The 20,568-nt window shown below is 40.6% G+C and overlaps 1 protein-coding gene across 2 annotated transcripts in view; it reads left to right on the top strand.

Annotated features, from left to right (window-relative positions):
• dst (dystonin) overlaps positions 1 to 20,568 on the top strand; it is a 103,707-nt gene that overhangs the window by 81,981 nt on the left and 1,158 nt on the right. The window contains exons 66-103 of one of the 2 annotated variants that reach the window (XM_087850256.1): positions 32 to 116; positions 806 to 1,047; positions 1,140 to 1,346; positions 1,440 to 1,559; positions 1,684 to 1,791; positions 1,879 to 2,097; positions 2,185 to 2,388; positions 2,695 to 2,926; positions 3,154 to 3,380; positions 3,479 to 3,601; positions 3,686 to 3,787; positions 4,657 to 4,758; positions 5,102 to 5,275; positions 5,553 to 5,708; positions 5,975 to 6,172; positions 6,504 to 6,632; positions 7,177 to 7,347; positions 8,332 to 8,487; positions 8,827 to 9,033; positions 9,291 to 9,410; positions 9,940 to 10,109; positions 10,189 to 10,348; positions 10,870 to 11,064; positions 11,151 to 11,279; positions 11,610 to 11,753; positions 12,043 to 12,231; positions 12,356 to 12,485; positions 12,678 to 12,841; positions 12,929 to 13,091; positions 13,176 to 13,330; positions 13,407 to 13,481; positions 13,682 to 13,699; positions 14,513 to 14,629; positions 16,477 to 16,594; positions 17,217 to 17,282; positions 19,305 to 19,495; positions 19,745 to 19,855; positions 20,383 to 20,509. In XM_087850256.1, the coding sequence (XP_087706382.1) occupies positions 32 to 116; positions 806 to 1,047; positions 1,140 to 1,346; positions 1,440 to 1,559; positions 1,684 to 1,791; positions 1,879 to 2,097; positions 2,185 to 2,388; positions 2,695 to 2,926; positions 3,154 to 3,380; positions 3,479 to 3,601; positions 3,686 to 3,787; positions 4,657 to 4,758; positions 5,102 to 5,275; positions 5,553 to 5,708; positions 5,975 to 6,172; positions 6,504 to 6,632; positions 7,177 to 7,347; positions 8,332 to 8,487; positions 8,827 to 9,033; positions 9,291 to 9,410; positions 9,940 to 10,109; positions 10,189 to 10,348; positions 10,870 to 11,064; positions 11,151 to 11,279; positions 11,610 to 11,753; positions 12,043 to 12,231; positions 12,356 to 12,485; positions 12,678 to 12,841; positions 12,929 to 13,091; positions 13,176 to 13,330; positions 13,407 to 13,481; positions 13,682 to 13,699; positions 14,513 to 14,629; positions 16,477 to 16,594; positions 17,217 to 17,282; positions 19,305 to 19,495; positions 19,745 to 19,855; positions 20,383 to 20,509 (5,704 nt within the window). Of the gene's footprint in view, positions 1 to 31; positions 117 to 805; positions 1,048 to 1,139; positions 1,347 to 1,439; positions 1,560 to 1,683; positions 1,792 to 1,878; positions 2,098 to 2,184; positions 2,389 to 2,694; positions 2,927 to 3,153; positions 3,381 to 3,478; positions 3,602 to 3,685; positions 3,788 to 4,656; positions 4,759 to 5,101; positions 5,276 to 5,552; positions 5,709 to 5,974; positions 6,173 to 6,503; positions 6,633 to 7,176; positions 7,348 to 8,331; positions 8,488 to 8,826; positions 9,034 to 9,290; positions 9,411 to 9,939; positions 10,110 to 10,188; positions 10,349 to 10,869; positions 11,065 to 11,150; positions 11,280 to 11,609; positions 11,754 to 12,042; positions 12,232 to 12,355; positions 12,486 to 12,677; positions 12,842 to 12,928; positions 13,092 to 13,175; positions 13,331 to 13,406; positions 13,482 to 13,681; positions 13,700 to 14,512; positions 14,630 to 16,476; positions 16,595 to 17,216; positions 17,331 to 19,304; positions 19,496 to 19,744; positions 19,856 to 20,382; positions 20,510 to 20,568 lie in introns of both variants that reach the window. The other variant, XM_087850255.1, reaches the window with a different exon arrangement.

Below are 20,568 nucleotides of genomic sequence, written 5' to 3'. Positions count from 1 at the left end.
ACTCTCTGAAGTCTCGCTTTTTTCTTTTCAGGCACTACAAAGTGATATTGGCTTAAGGAAGAAGAATGTTGACCAAGCCATCTCCAATGGGGTAGAGCTACTGAAGCAAACAACAGGCATGTCTTCATTTATCAGTGTAGCAAACAGTTCTGTCTCTGTACTACTCAGATTTATTGCCCTTTTTATTGAGCAGGGACTTTTTGCATGAATTACGTTGTTTTCACATCTATGAACTTCTTTAGAGAAATAGATTTCTAATTTTTCAATGATGGTGAGATAACACCTGTCTGTCCAATGGGATTTATATTTGTTTATTGCCAACAGCCAGTTAGCTTAGCTTAGCATAACAGAAATGCTTAAAACACAGTAGCTGCTAGCCACCATCTATTTAATATATATCTCCATATGAGTATATATTTTGTAGCAAAAAGAGAGCCCTGGTTGTGCAAATAAGCACGCTTTGTTACTTTTGGACAGGGGCAGGTGAACTTAAAGTTATAGATAAAACCCCTGTTCTCTGATTTGCATAGTACAGGACAAATACAATTTTTTTTAAAAACTCCTTCTATGTTTGCAGCCTTTGTGATCACCTTAGCTAACCTTCAGCTAGATGTATGTAGCTATAAAATAATATGCAAATTGTAAATGACAACATTGTGTAGGACGCAGGTTTATTCTTTTCTGTTAACCTCATGAATTTTGGCCCAGAGTTCAGCTAGCAGGAAGTTGTTAGCATAAGGTATCTCTGTTTTAGAACAAAAGAAGCATATGACAGTGAACATTATTATTTATTTTATGTCTATAGGTGATGAGGTGATCGTTATCCAAGGCAAACTGGATGGAATAAAAACAAAATATGCTGAGATAAACTCTATGAGTGCCAGTGTTTTAAAGACACTGGAGCAGGTTTTGAGTCTGTCTTCTAAGCTGCAGCATACTCACACGGATCTGAGCTCATGGCTAGAGAAAGCAGAGGCTGAGATTAACAGCTTTGCTCATCAGGATCCAGTCGGCAAGCAGCTGATTCATTCACAAAGCAGGCAGAAGGTAAGGATTTCTACAACTTTGTGCAAAACGTAATTGTATTCATACAATGCAGCAATGCATTTATTACTGATGAACTGGTGCTTTCTGTCCAGGCCATGTTGAAAGAGATCAAAGACCAAAAACCAGTGTTGGACCAGCTGAATGAGTTGAGCAGTTCACTCTTGGATTTGATCCCCTGGCACACTCGTGAGAGTTTGGACAAACTTGTGTCTGAGGATAATGAGAGGTACAGAGCTGCCTATGACACTTTGACCCAGAAGGTCGACCAGATCAATGCTGACATACTCAAGTCACAACAGGTAAACCACATAACTTAACGCACTGCCTTTTATTCTCATTCGACTGTCTCTCTCTCTTTTTTAAATGTATCTCTTGTTTTTTCTTGTTTCCAGTTTGAACAGGCCGCAGACAATGAACTCTCCTGGCTGACTGACGCTGAGGGGAAACTGCTATCGATGGGTGAGATCAGGCTGGAGCAGGACCAAACCACAGCTCAGCTCCAAGCACAGAAGGTTAGCCGTGTGTGTGTGTGTGTGTGTGTGTGTGTGCGTACAGATCTCCATTTAAACAAATTAGAGTAAACACAGTGGTTTCTTTTGTTGACATGCAGCCAAACTCACTCTACTGGTTTTACAGATTTTCTCCATGGACATCATGAGACACAAAGATGCTGTAGATGAGATTGTGAAAACAGGAAAGGCCATCATGACCAGCAAAAACCCAGAGGAGAAAGAAATCTTAATGGTAAGAAAATATATTTCAAATTTCAGACATTTTTAAGTAAGAAAATGGACAGAAATTTCAAAAGGATTCTTCTTGGGCTTCAATCAGGCCAAGACACAGACTCTCCTCGAGAAGTATGGTGTCGTCAGCCAGCTGAATTCAGAGCGTTGTCTGCAGCTTGAGCGAGCCCAGTCTCTTGCCACTCAGTTCTGGGAGACCTATGAGGAGCTGGGGCCATGGCTTCAGGAAACTTTAAACACCTTCAGCCAGTTACCCCCGCCTGCCATTGAGTACGACACGCTCAGGCAGCAACAAGAGGACCTCAGGGTAAGCGGCCAATGTGCGCTGATGCTCAACACAAAACATTTAGTCAAATGATTAAAAACTAAACTGAGCATGTCACATCCTCTCCAGCAAATGCGGGAACTGATTGCAGAGCACAAGCCCCATATTGATAAGATGAATAAAACTGGTCCTCAGTTACTTGAGCTCAGCCCAGTGGAGGGTGAGCCCATCAGAGAGAAATACACAGCTACTGACCAACTTTACACCAAACTGAAAGCTGATGTCAAGCAGAGAGCTGCCACTTTGGATGAAGCCATCTCCAAATCCACTCAGGTAAGCAGTAGCTGTTTATTATGATTATTTGATAATATATGATTATTGGAAATAATTAAGTTGATCATAGTGATGTCTGGTGCAAATGGTGGTCATAGTTTGCAAATGTAAACATCAAATTACCTTGGCTGTTAATTGTCTATTCAGTTAATTGAGTAGCTGTTAAATTTTTGAATATGTGCAAATTTGTCAAAGTAAAAAATAATTATACAGATGTGTTCTTGTTTCAAGGTAACTTTTCATAATAAAAACCCATGATATAAATTATATATGCAAACTGACATGTTTCCTTTCCTCCTTTTCCAGTTCCATGATAAAATTGATCCCATGCTCGAATCCCTGGAACGGATCGCTGAACGCCTCCACCAGCCTCCATCCATCTCAGTGGAGGTGGACAAGATCAAGGAGCAGATTACTGAAAATAAGACGGTCTCTGTGGATTTGGAGAAGCTGCAGCCATCTTATGAGACACTGAAGCAACGAGGTGAAGAGATGATTGCACGATCCGAAGGGGCAGACAAGGACCTGTCTGCCAAAGGTATGGTATAGATATGCTTTCAATCATTTTTTATCCATTTATTATTATTTATCAAACATCAAGCTTTTCTCCAGGTGCATGTAGCTTTAATGTATTTCCTTTTTCAGGATAAATAATGAATCAAGAAAAAGTCCAAGTTTCCCGCTGTAAATGTTGCTGTAAACGTGGAAGATTTTTCTTTGCCTTATTTTGTATTCCTCCTAATTGTGACTTTTTCTCTGTACAAGCTGTGCAAGACAAACTGGACCGCATGGTTTTCCTGTGGAACGACATCCAGGCATTGGTGGAAGAGCGGGAGGTGAAGCTGCTGGATGTGATGGACCTTGCAGACAAGTTCTGGTGTGACCACACCGCCCTCATCGTCACCATTAAGGACAGCCACGACCTGCTGAGGGAGCTGGAGGAGCCCGGAGTCGATCCTTCAGTCGTCAAACAGCAACAGGAATTTGTGGAGGTAAATAAAAAATTACTTTTGATCATTAGCAAATGGATAATTAAGAGAGGTGGTGCACTTTGATTATTAAATAACAAAAAAACAATGCATCCATACAGGGATTTAAGGAGGAGATTGATGGGCTGCAGGAGGAACTCGATGGGGTTCAAAACCAGGGTGCGGAGCTCATGACTGCCTGCGGGGAACCCGATAAACCTGTGATAAAGAAGAGCTTGGATGAAGTAATAGACTACACTGAAAAGCACTCACTCTACAGGTTTTGCCTACAAGATAATCATGCTAAAATATTTGCGTTATTTTTTCAGGTGAATACAGCATGGGAGAATCTCAATAAGACGTGGAAGGAGAGAGGAGAGAGACTGGAAGAAGCCATGCAAGCTGCTGTGCAGTTTCAAGATGGCCTGCAGGTGCTTTGATCACTGCCTCAGAGCAACACAATTAGAAAATTAAAGGGTTTAGAATATTTAAAATGTTTTGAAACAGCAGACCTTTTCCAAAACTTCCCAGTCACGGTTCTCGTGGTTTTTAATTTTATTTGATGTGATCTTTTGGAAGCCTAGGAGTAACCCTTGAAGCTCTTTTATTGACGTGGGGTTTCTCTCATATATCAGGCCTGGTTATAGAACAAAACACTGGGCATGCATCAGAAGTTAATAAGGGTTGTCTCTGCCTGTGTTGCTATCCTTGGAAAAACCTGGAAACTGTTCTAAGGGTCATCAAACCACATCTTTATCAATATATATATATAGAGGTGTCAGATTAAGAGGGAATATCATCTTTAAGGGGTAAATACTTAATATCAAGCAACACAATATACAAGCACTTGTTCATCACGAGATGTTTGATATTTAACAGATACAGTGAGCCAGGGAGTTTCCGAGGCCTTTTTTGATGAAACCACATATTACCATGCAGTTGATCTAACAGTTGATATAACATCTCATGAGAGCTCTACTAATTTTGAAAGACCAGCCAGAGCGTGGTCGTGATATATTTGGCTCAAACATTAACTAGTGTGTAAGAAAGTTTCACGGTGAGGAAAGATTCTTTTACACAAGTTTAAATCTCCTCTTTGCACTTCTTCAGCGCATTGGCATGTAACCTCAGGGCTTGTTTGGGGTTTTTTTCTTTTTCTTTGTGTATAATTTTCTAATTTATCAGCCAAACAGACCAACTGTAAGATTCAGGGCATAACTTGAAACTCAGTTTGAAACTTGACTCCCTGTGCACCCAGCTTTGTTCTCTCACTAACAATGGTTTCCAACCCTGTATGCAGGGTATGTTTGACTGGGTGGATATTCTGGAGAGCAAGCTGGATTCAATGTCACCTGTGGGCACGGATCTGGAAACCGTCAAGCAGCAGATTGTGGAACTCAAGGTACAGTCTTGTAGATTTGTTTTGTTTTTTTAGATCATCATTCACAAAAACAGAAATATTATTATTGTTATAGCTCTTCTCAGACTTTTCAATTCTTTTAACTTGACTCCTTGATGTTAGAGCAGCTGTGTCAAACACCAGCTGTGTTTATGCTGAGTTCTCGATTCATCGTCTGCTTTGTGTTAGTTCAAAAGCATTAAGAAAATGGCTTCATAAAGTAGCCGGATTTACTTTGATGTACAATAAGACAAATCTTGTCCTGAAAACACAAAGCTGGTATTGTCTGTGCGTCCTTCCTTCTGTTGACTGATTGGGTGTACCGCTGCATGTGCTGGGTTGCCAGGAGTTCAAAGGAGAAGCGTACCAGCTACAGATTGAGATGGAGCGTCTGAACCACCAGGCCGGCCTCCTGCTGAAGAAGGTGACAGACGAGGCTGACCGCTCCGCCATCCAGGAGCCGATGTCTGAACTCAAAATGCTTTGGGACAACCTGGATGAGAAGATCATCAGTCGGCAGGTCAGTGAGAGAAAGAAGCAGAAGGGGAGCTTCACACCAAAAGTGCAAGCTATATAAGAAAACAGAAATGCTGACACTGATATCTAAATTTAAAAGGAATGGCTATATTGTTTAGGTGGCAATATCATGTTTAAACAAGGTCTGCAATCATTCTGTGAAATATATTGTATCGTACCTCTACAGCTTCTTGTGGGCTAGAAACCAGATTCAGCAATGGCTTAAACAGTTTGTTTTCTCTCCCTGCAAAATTAAATGGTTTAATCTGTCATTAATCCAGCACAAACTGGAGGGAGGCCTTCTCGCACTGGGGCAGTTCCAGCATGCACTGGATGAGCTGCTGGCCTGGATGAGCCACACCGAGGAGCTGCTCAATGAACAGAAAAATGCTGGAGGAGACCCCAAAGCCATCGAGATAGAGCTTGCCAAGCACAACGTATGACAAACCTCTTATCTTGTGTTTTTTTTAGGGGGCTATTTTTCAAATAAGTCCTTTCAGTTCAGTTTAGTTCAATTTTATTTGTATAGCCCAGTATCACATACAAAAATGTAAAACACTTCACAGGCATTAAAACCATATTAAGTAAACATTTATGGTATCTGTCAGTGTGCCGCTTATTACAGTAAATTAGTCATTATCCACTTTGTGCTTAATATCCATCTGCACAACATCTTGCCGTTCCTGCTGATTTATCTCTGCAGATCCTCCAGATAGATGTGTTGGCTCACAAGTCAACAGTCGAGACAGTGAATAAAGCCGGCAATGATCTGGTGCAGTCCAGCGCTGGAGAGGAAGCTTCTAGTCTGCAGAGCAAACTGGAGAATCTGAACCAGCGATGGAAAGCCATCCTGGAAAAGACGGAGCAGAGGAAGCAACAGCTGGAAAGCTCTCTGCTTCAGGTATATCAAAAAAAGTTAACCGTTAACCTGTGTCTCATTTCTTGTTAAATTGTGGAGAAAATAGTTTTTAGGTCGAAGTCAAAAAGCTCTGCAGGGAGGAGAGACTTCTCTCCCTACCCCCTTCTTATTATTCAATTTGCATCCTGAAAGCTAAATCATTCTATTGTTTTTACTTTAAGGTTTTAATTTATTATGAAACAGGCTTATAAATACCAAGCTAAATGAATCCAAAGAATTAAAAACTCACACATCCTCCTCTCTGAATCACGGGTTGCTAATAGCGAGTGTGTGAGGCACCTTTTGTCCTGACTCAGGTTGAATTGTGTTGCAGGCTCAGGGTTTCCATGGTGAGATAGAAGACATGCAGCAGTGGCTGAAAGACACAGAACGTCAGCTGTTGGCATCAAAGGCTGTGGGAGGCTTACCAGACACGGCCCGGGAGCAGCTTAACGCCCATCTGGTATGTGTTTAACAATATGAGAGGCTGCATACAGATGGCAGACTTGGGAGGAGGTGACTGTCTTTTCTGTGTTTTATCTGAAGTGTGAAAATTAAACGACGCTACAAAATACACTACTCTCATTGCCCTGCAGGCTGTGATAAAAAAGACCTCTTTAAGTGTTTCTAATTGATTCATCCGTATCTGACTATAATGAATTAAGGAATGTTTTCCTGCTTTGTCTTCCTACTTTGTAATGGAGACACTTTCACAGTGAGCTCTCCCTTAAGAGGCAGCAGTGGTGACAGTTCAGGGAACTGAAAACAGACAGATTACTTTTATCAAATTAGTAACATTATCCTGGTCAAATGTTTGTGAGAAACATGCCTCACCATGCTCATTCTTTAACCATTTTTGGGTTACATTTGGACTAGCGACTGACAAATTCATCCCATTGAACACTGCAGAAATCCAAAAGTAACAATAGATCGGTCTTTAACTGTAATTCAACCTGTTTGACAAAACCATCACTCTCCTCTGTGTTGTTGGTTTTTTTTCCTCACAGGAGTTGTGTTCTGCCTTTGAGTCAAAAGAGGAGCTGTATCAGGAGCTCCAGAACAAGGGTCACCAACTGCTAACGATGATGCCCGAGGGTCCAGACAGTAACACGGAGCAGGACCTCGCCAACCTGAAGGAAAAATGGGAAGCAGTGCAAGCGAAGGTCGCTGAAAGAAAGGTAGGGGAATGACTGAATGGCTTTCACTGCCCTTAGCTTGATGACTCAGGATTTCAGATTAAGGGATCGCTGACATACACTTGAGCCATGACCGTGTGGTTGAAAGCTTCTAATCCCAGTGCCGATAACCAATGGTGTAAAGACAGAGCGCTGGCGAGGACACACAGGATGCGGTTACACTGTAGATCAGAGTGGAACAACAGTGGTGTCATATGTTTCCACAGTGTAGGGTTGACAAAACATCAGCTAATATTTAAGCCAAATGTCATCATTCACTTGTGGGGTTTTTTTTAGTTTTGTTGCTAAAATGTATAAAACACCACCACTGCTCTCAGATATGGTGCTCCTTATTTTAGCCGCTTCAACTTTTACTGTAACATCTTGCTTTTGCATCCTATTTACTTTGGCCTTCTTCCCAGGAAATCAAAGTCTGGTAAATTTTAGCGCTGGTCAGAGCTGCTGGCCAAACTCTCTACAGCCTTCCCTGTGATACCTCTGCAGTCAAGTGGCTTATTTTTCTGTAGGACGTATGCACTGCTACAATACAATTCCATATTTAGCAAGACACTCGACATGACCCACGAGAAATGGGAAAAACACATCAGCAGCCATAACTCTCACCAGGTTTGTAATGTCATTAGCACAGCATTTACTGCCATGTGATGACCCTGAGCCACCGGCCTCAGCTGTACCAAACGGATGTTTTTCAGTGATGGAGTGGCTGTTTCCTTTACTCAATTAAAACCTCATGATGCCTCAGCCATCAGTCCCCTCCAGAGATATTAACTTCCTCTCTTTAGATAGAGGTCATGTTTGGCACTGTTGAAGTGCAATTGTATCCCCCGCAGTGCCCTCTTTATCTGTTGCTATAACAACCAGAGATACTTTACACCGCTAAACGATGCACATGTGTTATAAACAGGATAGAGCTCTTTGATTTTTGTCCAGTATTACTTCAGTTTTTTTAACGTTTCGTCTCCACAGGTGAAACTAGAAGAAGCTTTGACTGTGGCTACAGATTTCCACAACTCCCTGCAAGATTTCATCAACTGGCTAACCCAAGCAGAGCAGACGCTGAACACGGTTTCCCCCGCTTCCCTTATACTGGAGACCATCATGTTTCAGATAGATGAGCATAAGGTACGTCTTTGCACATGGAGGACAGGCCTTCTGGTCCAACTTTGCTTGATTACTAGACATTACTGCGGTAACATCTAGTAGTCTTACTGAGTCGGTGAGAAATTAAAATTATTAGTACCATGATTACCGGTTCATGATTACCAGCTCATCATTCTGCTTTGTCTTAAAGCCAACGATGACTTAATGGCATCTGTATTATCCTTGAGAACAGAGCTCATTAGCACATTACCCACATTACATTTCCTCTGCTGTCTGTTGAAAAACCTTTATTCCTTTTTTATTGTTAGAACATCTGGCCTGAATCCTTTCCCTTTTCTCCCTCGCATTGTGTCTGTGCAGATGTTTGTGACAGAGGTAAACTCCCACAGAGAACACATTATTGAACTGGACAAGACGGGCACACATCTGAAGTACTTCAGCCAGAAACAGGATGTGGTCCTGATAAAGAACCTGCTGCTCAGCGTGCAAGGGCGCTGGGAGAAGCTGGTGCAGAGGTCTGTTGAGCGGGGTCGTCTACTGGACGACGCCAGGAAGAGGGCGAAGCAGGTACTGTTCTGTGAAAATTTATGCTGAGTTTGAATAGGCATGACATCAGGACTTTTTATTATCATTGGAAAGCTCTGGAAATAGGATATTAAACCTGTTTCTTATTCTTTCTTCAGCCTATTACAGAACTTTCTGAATTATAGGGCCCTTCTGCTCCAATCATGCTAACATTAAGCAGGGCTCTGCGATAAATCTAGTGAACTCATACCTGTTTTTAAAATGCTTTACACTGTTTTTTGTTCTTAATTTTTTATTAGTTCCATGAAAATTTCAATAAACTGATGGAGTGGTTAGATGAATCTGAGAAGACTCTGGACTCTGAAGTGGAAATTGCCAATGATCCCGATAAAATCAAGACGCAGCTGGCACAGCACAAGGTAACTGAGAGAAAAATGTGTTAACACAGCCAGAGACATGGAGCAACATCTACAAAAAAAAGTTTCATTCATTAAACAGAAATATCTGATGTACCAGAGCTGGAATTTAAAAATAGGATCTGTTATTTGAAATTACAGAGTCAGTAGAATCCAAATGCTTATATTGCTGTTGACTATTGTTGTGTTTGTGGTGTTATGCTGGGAGATTGTGCTAATCCTGTCATAATCCCTGAATGGACCAAATGTTTTAAGGCTGCCCTTGCTTTTGGATACATTTAATCTCTACGGAGCAAGAGCTCTTGAGTTTTGACCTCCTTTTTGGTCACCTCGCTGAAGACTCTATTCTTAATCACAAAAAGCACATACCACACGCAGATTAAGATACTGTTTGACATGCCAGTAGTAATAATAAAAAAATCTCTTGAGACGATTTGCTGTTTCCATTTGAAGATAGAGGCATTATGAGTGCACTAAACTGGACCACTTGGGGGTTGTGTATATTATTTTTGCTTTTTTCCCCATCGTGCAGGAGTTCCAGAAAGCTCTTGGCAGCAAACACTCTGTGTATGATACTACCACTCGAACAGGACGGGCCCTGAAAGACAAGACCTCTCTACAGGATGACAGACAGAAGCTGGACGACATGTTGAGTGAACTGAGGGACAAATGGGACACTGTTTGTGGGAAGTCAGTGGAAAGGTGAGGATTTTCTCCCAATGAGCGCTGTATTTCATTCTGCTAAACAGCCTCACTGTGAATATTTTGTTCTGTTCTGCAGACAAAACAAGCTGGAAGAGGCCTTGTTGTTCTCCGGCCAGTTTACAGATGCTCTCCAGGCTCTTATTGACTGGTTGTACAGGGTGGAACCTCAGCTGGCTGAGGACCAGCCCGTACATGGAGACATAGACCTGGTTCTCAACCTGATAGACAACCACAAGGTAGAGAACAGCTCCACACCGAACACCCAGGATCCCTTTCTGTTGTTGATTGGCCCATTTGTTGCTGACGTTAGTGGCAAAAATCAAGTGAAACCTTTCACTGCTGCCACACCCAAACCTTTTATCATTCCTAACACAATACAAGACGAAAGAATCTTAAACTAACACGGGGGATAGACAATACATTAAAACAACAAAAGGGGAGGCATTGTATTACTTTCTCATTGAGGGTTGTGTATTGAGCAAAGCTTTGAAAATTGATGCTGGTGTGTTTTTCCTTACTCATTATTAATATTATATTAATAACATTCTTCGTGTTAGCATTTTATTGAAGTAAGAAGACAACAGATACTAAAAGCTCCTTGTTTTATGCTTCTTGTCATTGGGCCAGCTGTGAAATAGAGACAAAAAGGATGTTTTTTGAAATAATCTTAAATAATTAATTTAAGAATTTGTCATTTAAAAACGGAATATTGTTAATATTTTGGCTGACTGTGTCCTCAAATGTCTCGTTACTGCAGGTTTTTCAGAAGGAGTTGGGAAAGCGGACAGTAAGCGTCCAGGCCCTCAAACGTTCAGCCAGGGAGCTGATTGAGAACACTCACGATGACTCCTCCTGGGTCAAAGTCCAGATGCAGGAGCTGAGCACGCGCTGGGAGACGGTGTGCAACCTGTCTGTGTCTAAGCAGACCCGGCTGGAGCAGGCTTTGGGCCAGGTATTCCTGACAGTACTCCAAACAATCACAAGGTAGAAGGTCAGTTAAGTATGTTAGCCTGACATATGCGTCTTCTCCCACTGCAGGCTGAAGAATTTCACTCTGCTGTTCACATCCTGCTGGAGTGGCTAGCTGAGGCAGAGCAAAGTTTGCGCTTCCATGGCAGCTTGCCCGACGATGAAGAAGCGCTGCGAGCGCTCATCGAACAACACAAGGTAAAGCAATGCAAACGATTTTTTTTTTTTTATTTCAGAAAAAAACTTTTATGTCTTAAGTTGTTTCACATTTTTGTTGCTTTATTAAAGAAATAAAACACGTTGCCAATACTTTGCTTGAATAAACAGTTAAGATCCTGACTCTGGCATGCTGCTTTCAGTGCCAAAAATATTTTTCTTAACTATGAGGTCATCTGATTAAAATTACTGAGCTCTGCTCCAGTTTCAAACCAAGTATGAGCAATGTTTTGTTTTTATTTTTAGATATGGGATGGGATAGTTCCAAATCCCAACGCTTTTTCAACTTAAATTTTTTATTTTATTTTAAAGGTGTTCATGAAAAAACTGGAAGAAAAGCGAGTGGCTCTAAATAAAGCGGCCAGTATGGGGGAGGCCATTCTCAGCATCTGCCATCCAGACTCTATCACAACCATCAAGCACTGGAACACCATCATTAAAGCCCGCTTTGAAGAGGTCAGTCCACTGTTTCATACCTTCAGGTTTAACAGAACACATTAACCTATTTTGATAAATTAAAATAAGGAAGAATTACTCATTTTAACAAGGGTTGGGTCGGAAACTCTTTATAGCACTCAAAAAATCAGAGGAAAAGTTACTATGGATAGTCATTATATTAAAAAAAGTAATAATGATTCATCTTAGCAGGTAAACAAAATCAAGCTGTGTGCAGTTAACTTGATTTCAGTGTATCTGAAATGAATTTAGTTATTAGTAATATATGTGTAATACTGCTGTTACACAGGTGCAGGCTTGGGCCAGACAGCACCAGCAGCGACTGGCCACAGCCCTCACAGAGCTACTAGCTACTCAGGAGCTGCTGGAAAATCTTCTGACATGGCTACAGTGGGCTGAGACCAACCTCAATGACAAGGATAAGGAGCCACTCCCTCAGGAGATCGAGGAGGTCAAAAACCTCATAGCAGAACACCAGGTACATCAAAAAAGCAAATGAGAATAAATCAAATTTTATAACTTTAGTTTTTTTAAAATTCCATATTTTAATGATTGCGTGGGCATTCAGTTAACAGTAGTTTACTGCTGCTCGCCCCCTGCAGGCATTCATGGAGGAAATGACCAGGAAGCAACCAGATGTTGACAAAATCACCAAGACACACAAAAGGAAGGCTGCTGCGGAGCCTCAGATCCAGTCTCAGATCCCCGTGTTGGACAAAGGAAGAACTGGAAGTATGTATCCCATCAATGTTCCTCATAGAGTATGACCCGAGCCATCTGGCTATGCGCTGAATCACTTCAGGGTGACACGACATCCTCAATTTGCCCATTTTAGCACCTGGAATGATGTCAGTGTGAATGCATTCCTCCTGATTATATGGTGGAAACACAGTCATTTTAAAGTTTTTTGTCTTTCCCTTACAGGAAAACGTTCTCCCACGCAAGCGATGTATGCGTCATCAACACAAGCTCCCATTGAAACAAAGAACCCACGGGTTAACCTGCTGGTGACCAAGTGGCAGCACGTGTGGCTGCTGGCTTTGGACAGAAGGAGGAAACTCAATGATGCTTTGGACAGACTGGAGGAGGTAATGTAGCAAAATCTGCAGACATTTTTCTGCAAATTTCTAGCTTTTTAGTTATTAATGTTGACCTTTCTTTCTTTATCTGCTCAGCTGAAAGAATTTGCCAACTTTGACTTTGATGTGTGGCGGAAACGTTACATGCGCTGGATGAACCATAAAAAGTCTCGCGTCATGGACTTCTTCCGCCGCATTGACAAAGACCAAGACGGCAAAGTGACACGACAGGAGTTCATAGAAGGCATCCTCTCCTCCAGTAAGTGTCAGAGTCAAAGCTGAAAAACATCTACACCGCTGAACAAAATGCTCCTTTTTGCAACACTCAGTGTCTCTTCAACAGAATTCCCAACAAGTCGTCTGGAGATGAGCGCCGTGGCAGACATCTTTGACAGAGACGGTGACGGCTACATTGACTACTACGAGTTTGTAGCAGCTCTGCATCCCAACAAAGACGCTTACAAACCACTAACAGATGCTGACAAAATTGAGGACGAGGTAATAAGCCTGCGGCATTAATTTCACATTTTCAAATGTGAGGCGTCGCTTAATAAAAAAAATGATGCTTTCGCAGGTCACGCGCCAAGTGGCGAAGTGCAAATGTCCAAAACGATTCCAGGTGGAGCAAATTGGTGCCAATAAATACCGGGTAAGCAGATTTTTATGTGTTTGGCTTATCTAACAGTGAAATTTTTTTAAGCAATACAAGCTGTGACATGGTTATGAAATAATTTAAAATAAAAGACTTTTCAGGGAATACTCTTGTTAAAGGTAAGTGTTGAACTTGATGACAAAAGTGCGAATGTGTGCTAACCTTTTTATATTTTTTATTGTTCCTCACATCACCAGTTCTACCTTGGAAATCAGGTACATCCTCTTTTCTTTCCCTCCTACACTCTTGTGTGCCTTATCGAGCCTTGCGTCCTTTTTTCGTTTACCACGTTTGCTGTCCAATTAACACTTTCTGCCCAGATTCCTGGCTGATGTTCTCAGATGTTCTGGAACTCAGAAGTAGAAATAAAACAAGTCTATGGCCCGCTGATTTAATCTAACTTTATTTAATACTGGCCTGAGATGTGTGTTTGGTCCGAGAATTTATGGTAGCTTCACACATAACTCTAAATCTGATTTAAAATGAGTAAATGAAAGAAGCATGCTTTCAAGTTTTATGGCAGTCGACGTTTATGTCCAATCTAAATTTGTTCTTTTCACATAGGTTATGTTTTTTTGGGGAAAATAAGACTTATTTGTGTTATAATTAGTGCAGTTAATGTTTATATATATCTGTATATCTGCTTTTGAGTTTCAGAAAATGCAATATTGGCGTGCCAGTACCATTTCAGCCCATATTTTACTGGTTCATGGGCATAAATTCATCTGCTGGGCATACAATAATGCTTTCTGTGTGCTTGCCTTTGGTGCTTCAGTGTCATGGGAATGATTTACCTCAGCACTGGCTGACACTATTTATTACATTATTTGGGCAACTTTGATGATTTCAATGAACACGTTGCTTTTCATTTCTCTTACTTTGTTAATATGTGCTGGCAACCTGCATGTCGGAAAAAGGTCATTACTGAGGGGTCAGTGTGAGGGGATAGGGGCGTTAGTGATGCTTTATGAACTAGTTTGTATTATTGTTATCACACAACAATAAATTAAAAATAATTCTTTTGACAGTTTGGTCTGGTTCACTGCTTACATGACTCCTTAATCGGCGATGAGACAATAGCAAACAGGGAAAATCAAAATCTTACCCCCCACCTACACGTTGCAGTTTTGGAAAGCTGTATTCTGGTAAATGGTTATTCTTAAGCTGTTTCTTGTGCCTCCTTTTACTCCAGATCATCATCACCTTTAATGTATTTGATCACTAGACTCACCAGTGGCATTAAATCATTATGATAATCATACAAGCACAGGATTTTTGTTATCAGTTAAAGAGATACCATATGATAATAGGAAGTTAGTGGACCGTCATCAGTGTTTGGTCATGTCTGCGTGTCACACTGTGGTGGTGGATTTAGACAGAAGTGATTTGAACCATTCCTCATGTGTGCCATTTGGAGCTAGCTGCATTGGATCTGCATCAGTGTCAATGCATCCTGAGTATTTGTAGCTGTAGAAAGTGCAACAAAGTGCTGGATTGTAGGAGATTGATGTTTGTGCGTTTGATCAGAATGTGATGTTGATTTTGACAGAAAGCATGCACGCTGTAATTGCAAACTTCATTTTTGTGCCTGATGCTCATGTCTCATCCAACTGGCTGACATGTGTGGTATCCCCTCATAAAGCTTGAATCATTCTCCCCATAACATGCTCACTGTTCCTATGTCTGCTATGTGTGGTAGGTGACATGAAGTCAAATTATTACACACTGGGGCCCCCTGGTGGTGTAATCATGTGCCTTCAGTTATGGTGTTTTTTTTCTTCACAGGCTCCTTCTGCAGTAAAAGTGGAGTCTTACATTGCTGAGATAAAGCCAGACACATAGACATTACAACCAGAAACCACAATTACACAGTGATCACTGAAATAAGAGAGAAAAAATAGGCTGGTTAAGTTTGTAAAGCCGTAAAGTTTGATGTATTTACTGCTTTACAACCTCTCATATTAAGTTAACCCTCAACAGCAGCAGGTATGAATGTAGAGCCTGACTGATGATATGGCTTTGAGGCTGATTCTGATAGCTCTAATTAAAAATACAAATGAAATTATATGATTAAAGGAAAAAAGTTATTTGCTAATCTGTCAGTATCAGCATTTATTGGGATTGATAAATGAAAATGAAAAAGTAAAAAAGAGACGGGAGAAATAACCATTCAACCATGTTATGAGTGTTGATGTGTGTCCACCAGAGGGCGCTCTGAAAACATTCTGAGCAGAGGTGGGCATGTAAATAAATAACTTCACATAACCAATGTGAGGTTTTTTTGTGCATGACAGAGAAAAATATATTGGTCATTGGAATATCATTGGTACGGGTATCAGTAAAAATCATTTGGGCTTCACAAAATTCAGCTCTTTTTGAACGTTATGTTGTGTAATTTTTTTATTGTCTTATTTACACAGATACCAATATCCTGTATGTGATATCTGAAGTAAATGAATATCAACTAACAAAATCAGTCAGGCTCTACTTCAAATTGTAGCGTATAGTAAATGAATCAATGACTATGAAGTAGTCAGTTCACTGTAGCATGAACTCAATGAGTAAGTAGAACTAGCTAGAACTAGTAAAACAATAGCACACGCTTGTAGAAAAAAAAGTTGGATTGACCTTTGTGTAATTTGTGTTCTGTTGTGTCTGAGAATGAAAAGATAAAATTCATGTTTTTGTGTCAAAATCTGTTTGTGTTTATGATTGTATGTCTTCGTGTGTGTTTAAACCTGTACAACATATAAGAGAAACCAGAAGCAGATGTGAATCTTTTCCGACAGGTCGTTTTTGAAGCTCAGTGAAATAATCTAGATGAAAGCCGTCTGTTCCCCCACAATTAAAATAATTAGCTGGAATAAATGTAACTCTTCATTCCACTCTGGTTTCCAGTGTTGCACAGCTTCTGGTCTGCAGTGTGGGTGTGCTCACAGGAAGGTCAGGTTTTTCACACATTCCCCTCTCTATTTTCCTTCCCCCATCGCAGTTTGGAGACTCTCAGCAGCTTCGCCTTGTGAGAATTTTGCGCAGCACTGTGATGGTGCGGGTGGGAGGAGGCTGGATGGCACTGGACGAGTTTCTGGTGAAGAATGACCCCTGTCGAGGTGAGTTCAAAGGTTAACTTTGAGGAGTCACAATCCAATTTTGTTTAAAGGTCAGGTGTTGTACTGACTTTCACTTTCTTTGTTCGCGTGTGATGAAAGAATTTAATTGTATATCACTGTTTTTTACTACCCAAACATGATGATGATGATCTTGATTAAGATTATTGTGTATTCAGTGATGTTAGCTCAGTTATTGAAACATGAAATGTAACTACTGTCCAATGTCTATTTATATAGGCCTGTTTGAAATGTCAACTTGGAGCTTAAAAATAGAAGATATATCATATATATCGATAATTCATGCAATATATTATATTATATCTTTACATAATATACTGCAATTTTCTGAGGGTTAAAATGAGTTTATTTTCTTTTGTTCCCGCTATCTCAACACTGAACGCTTGAATGAGATAACACAGTTAAATCATCTGTTAAAAATATATTTCATTTGTAAGCATATTTTTATTAACAGTGCTGCCTACATATATACTTATATATACCGTAATGTGACCCACATTTAGCTTTGGTACTCCGACATGTTTCTGCTAGCATCTGTATTAATGATCAATTTCTGTTTTTCCCACTAAACCCGCCTCCTGCTCAACATGAACATTTCTTCTAGTGCATCACCACGGGAGCAAAATGTTGCGCTCGGAATCAAACTCTTCAATTACTCAGTCTCCTATAGGTTGGCAAATCTCAAACTTTCTCACCTTGCTCCATGAACCCACCAGTGGTATGTGTGTCTGCACATCCGAGCTTGTGTTGGTCCTGGTGTGTGCCGTACTGTAGCTGCGTGTGAGCGCTCAGTGTGAAAGAATGTCATCCTCGGAAACCGGCTCCACCTGCAGTCAGCTGTCGTTCAGCTGTGGCTGGTTTTCATGCATGCAGTTGTTTGTGGGAATCACATCACCTTCGATCACTTCAGCACAATGAAACTGGCTCATTTTACCCGCGCCGCATGTCATAGGGAGCTCTGAGTCAAGCTTCTTTTTACAGTCCAGGGTTCGAGCGCTGCTTATCTGACTGTATTGCCTGGTAATATAGGCTCCTTCATAGGGGAAAATGGTTACATTGCCTCTATGAAACACACGCCACAAAACCGAAGCAGTATTTCTTACACCATTGACTTTGTTTGACAGGGTAGCTTAGTGTTTAAAACTGCATGCAGGTCTGTTTGTTTTCAATGTAACCGTACTGTTTAGTTTATACACTGTAGTTTAGTTTCCTATAATTCTTCTTCTTTGGTTTTTGAGAGTGTTTAGGCTCACTTTGATTTATTTTAGTTTTCTCGCTGTCACTTATTCCACTACCGTTGCAACAGGAACTGGACGTCTGTTCAACAGTATGGATGAGATATGAAACTGCATGAGCTGTTTTGTTGTTGAGTCACATCATGATAACATTTCATTGGTCTGTTCTTTGGGGTTGCCTGGAAATTGCTGTGTAGTTCAGTGATGATTATAAGAAAAATTAGAAGCAACAGATTTCTACACAGCCGGGAATACAGCTTAGCATGCAGTGTTGTGCACGACAAGACATGCACAAGTCTGGAGCCACCCCTCATTTCTTTATATTTTGCATCGAAGGATCCAGAATGTTTGGTAAATTTTTGAAAGTGGTCTTGAGCAATAGTTCTTCTGGCTTTCTGGAGGTCTTTCAAAATGTTTCTTTGGACATTGGCTGCTTTTTCACTCATTTTTATTCTGGTTCTTGCACCTGACCAGCATCAGAGGAATGCTTTTTGTTTGTTAAGATGAATAACACCGTCCTGTGAATCATTAAAGCATAAATCAAGACACTTTACACAACAGACAATCTAGCAAAGAACCAGTTTTAAATGGTATATTTATGTACTTGGTTACTAAGAGCCTGTTGCAAAAACTCATGTGGCTGTCAGGACGCAATTTTTAAGAATAGGAAACAGAGAAGAGACTGATGCGCACCAAATTAGGCAAGAACTGTACTGAAAATAAGTGGCAACATGTCTTAAGGAGTGATAAATTCAAATTTGAAATTTTTGGTTCAAATAGTGATCAATATGTACTGAAGAAGTCAGGACAGACACAGCAGTAAGTGTCTGCAGCAATCTGTAAATCTCAGTGGGGTTCTGTCGTGGTTTGGAGCTTCATTCAGTCAGTGGTGTCGGGGATCTTGTCAAAATTGTTGGAATCATGAACAGAAAAAACTACCATTAGATTTGGATCCACATACAATACCATCTGGAGAGGATCTGACTGACAACAGCGTCATTTAACAGGATGACAGTGATCCTGAGCTCATAGTGAAACACTGTCTGTCATGGATTGGGCTCCCTTGAGCCTGAAGCTCAACATTAGCCGTGTGCAACAAAATGCAGCCAACATCTAAAAAAGAAATTTGAATATCCTTCAGTAAGATTGGAGAACTATTCCTGAAGACTACTAAGTATCAGAAACTATAAGAAGCCTTTCATAAGAGAGTTCAAACTGTGCTGAAGAATAAAAGCTCATTAGAATTGTTCAGACTTCGCCTCATATACTGTTTTCCCATTTACTCTCAGTCTGCATGTTTTAATAAATCTCGGCATCTCTTTCCCATTTTTCTGGCACAATATAAAGAAATGAGGGGATGGGTTGTTAACTCACCATCATCTTAATCACCATTAACACAAAAATAACAGTGACAGGTGTATTTGTGCATCATGGCTCATTTTGAGTGTCTTTCTTAGCTAAGGGCAGGACCAATGTGGAGCTGCGAGAGAAGTTCATCCTCCCAGAGGGAACCACTCAAGTGATGGCAAGCTTCCGCTACAGAGGCCGGAGGTCTCGGCCTTCATCTCGAGGAGCTTCTCCCAACAGATCCACCTCCAGTCAGAGCCTCCCCGTCCCCACCAACCCAGCAGCGACCAGCACACCCAAGGTGAGAGGCTACACCTGCCATTAGAGCTGGCTGCTGCCTCATTCTGTCTCACCCCCAACCTCTCCACCACCATCATGATTTTCCTCTCATTTATCTGCTTTTTAATTTGTTTTTGTTTTTTTTTAATTACCCTTGCAGAATTTGGTCATTTTGTTGTTTGATTTCTGTGTTTCTTCCATCTAGTGTTCCTGGTAGTTTTTGAGTTTGTGAATCCATATCTCTGTCTTTTGATTTGCCATTGTTCCCCAGAATCCCCAACACATAACCCGCAATTATGATAAGCCATGGCTTACAAACAGCAAACCCTCCACTCCTCTTAAATCATCAGACTCCTTTGGGAGCCAAGGTTCATCCTCAGAGGTATAGTCATAATGCAGCACATGATGTGAAACACTTCAGATATATGACCCAACTGAAATCTATTGAAAAATCTTAAATTGGATGGAAATGAAAATAATAAGATGCAAAATGAGCTTATTAGATTTTATTTGGGTTTGTAACCTTTATTTTTCTTGAATAATTGGCTCAATCACTAGCTCTTTTCTTTCCTAACCTTTTATTTTCTTTATACCACTACATCATGTACAACTTCATATGTCGCCTCTGCATGTCATTAATGTCTAATGACGTATTGCTCTGCTGTACATGAATTCATACTAACTGCATCTGACAGATACACCTCAGTTATGGGAAAAATTATGATTTTACTAAAATGTTTCTTTTTTTTAAAAATAAAAATTCAAACTAATTTTTATTACATATACATACATACACTATTACATATACAGACTCAAGACTTTTATTTTTAAAAATTTGGTCTCCTATTTTTTTTTTTTACTAATAACTGCATCTGATTACATTTTAATAAAAGTTTTTTTCTTTCGCAGAGTAATCCGGTTCAAGGCAGCAAATTGCGTTTGCCTGGGTACCTGTCCGGCAAAGGATTTCAGTCAGGTGAAGAAGGAAGCTTGATCAGTGCTGCTGTACTAAAAGCTCGAACGCAGACAATAGGTGGTGAGTAGAAAGCATTATCTTTGCAACTTTTTCTCCACATCTATCCATCGCATTCACAT

This window comes from Neolamprologus brichardi, chromosome 13, assembly GCF_056152115.1.
Source record: "Neolamprologus brichardi isolate AB-2024 chromosome 13, ASM5615211v1, whole genome shotgun sequence".
Classification (NCBI taxonomy): Eukaryota; Metazoa; Chordata; class Actinopteri; order Cichliformes; family Cichlidae; genus Neolamprologus; species Neolamprologus brichardi.
Note: the sequence above shows the minus strand (reverse complement) of the source record. Positions and strands in the feature narration are given on the sequence as shown.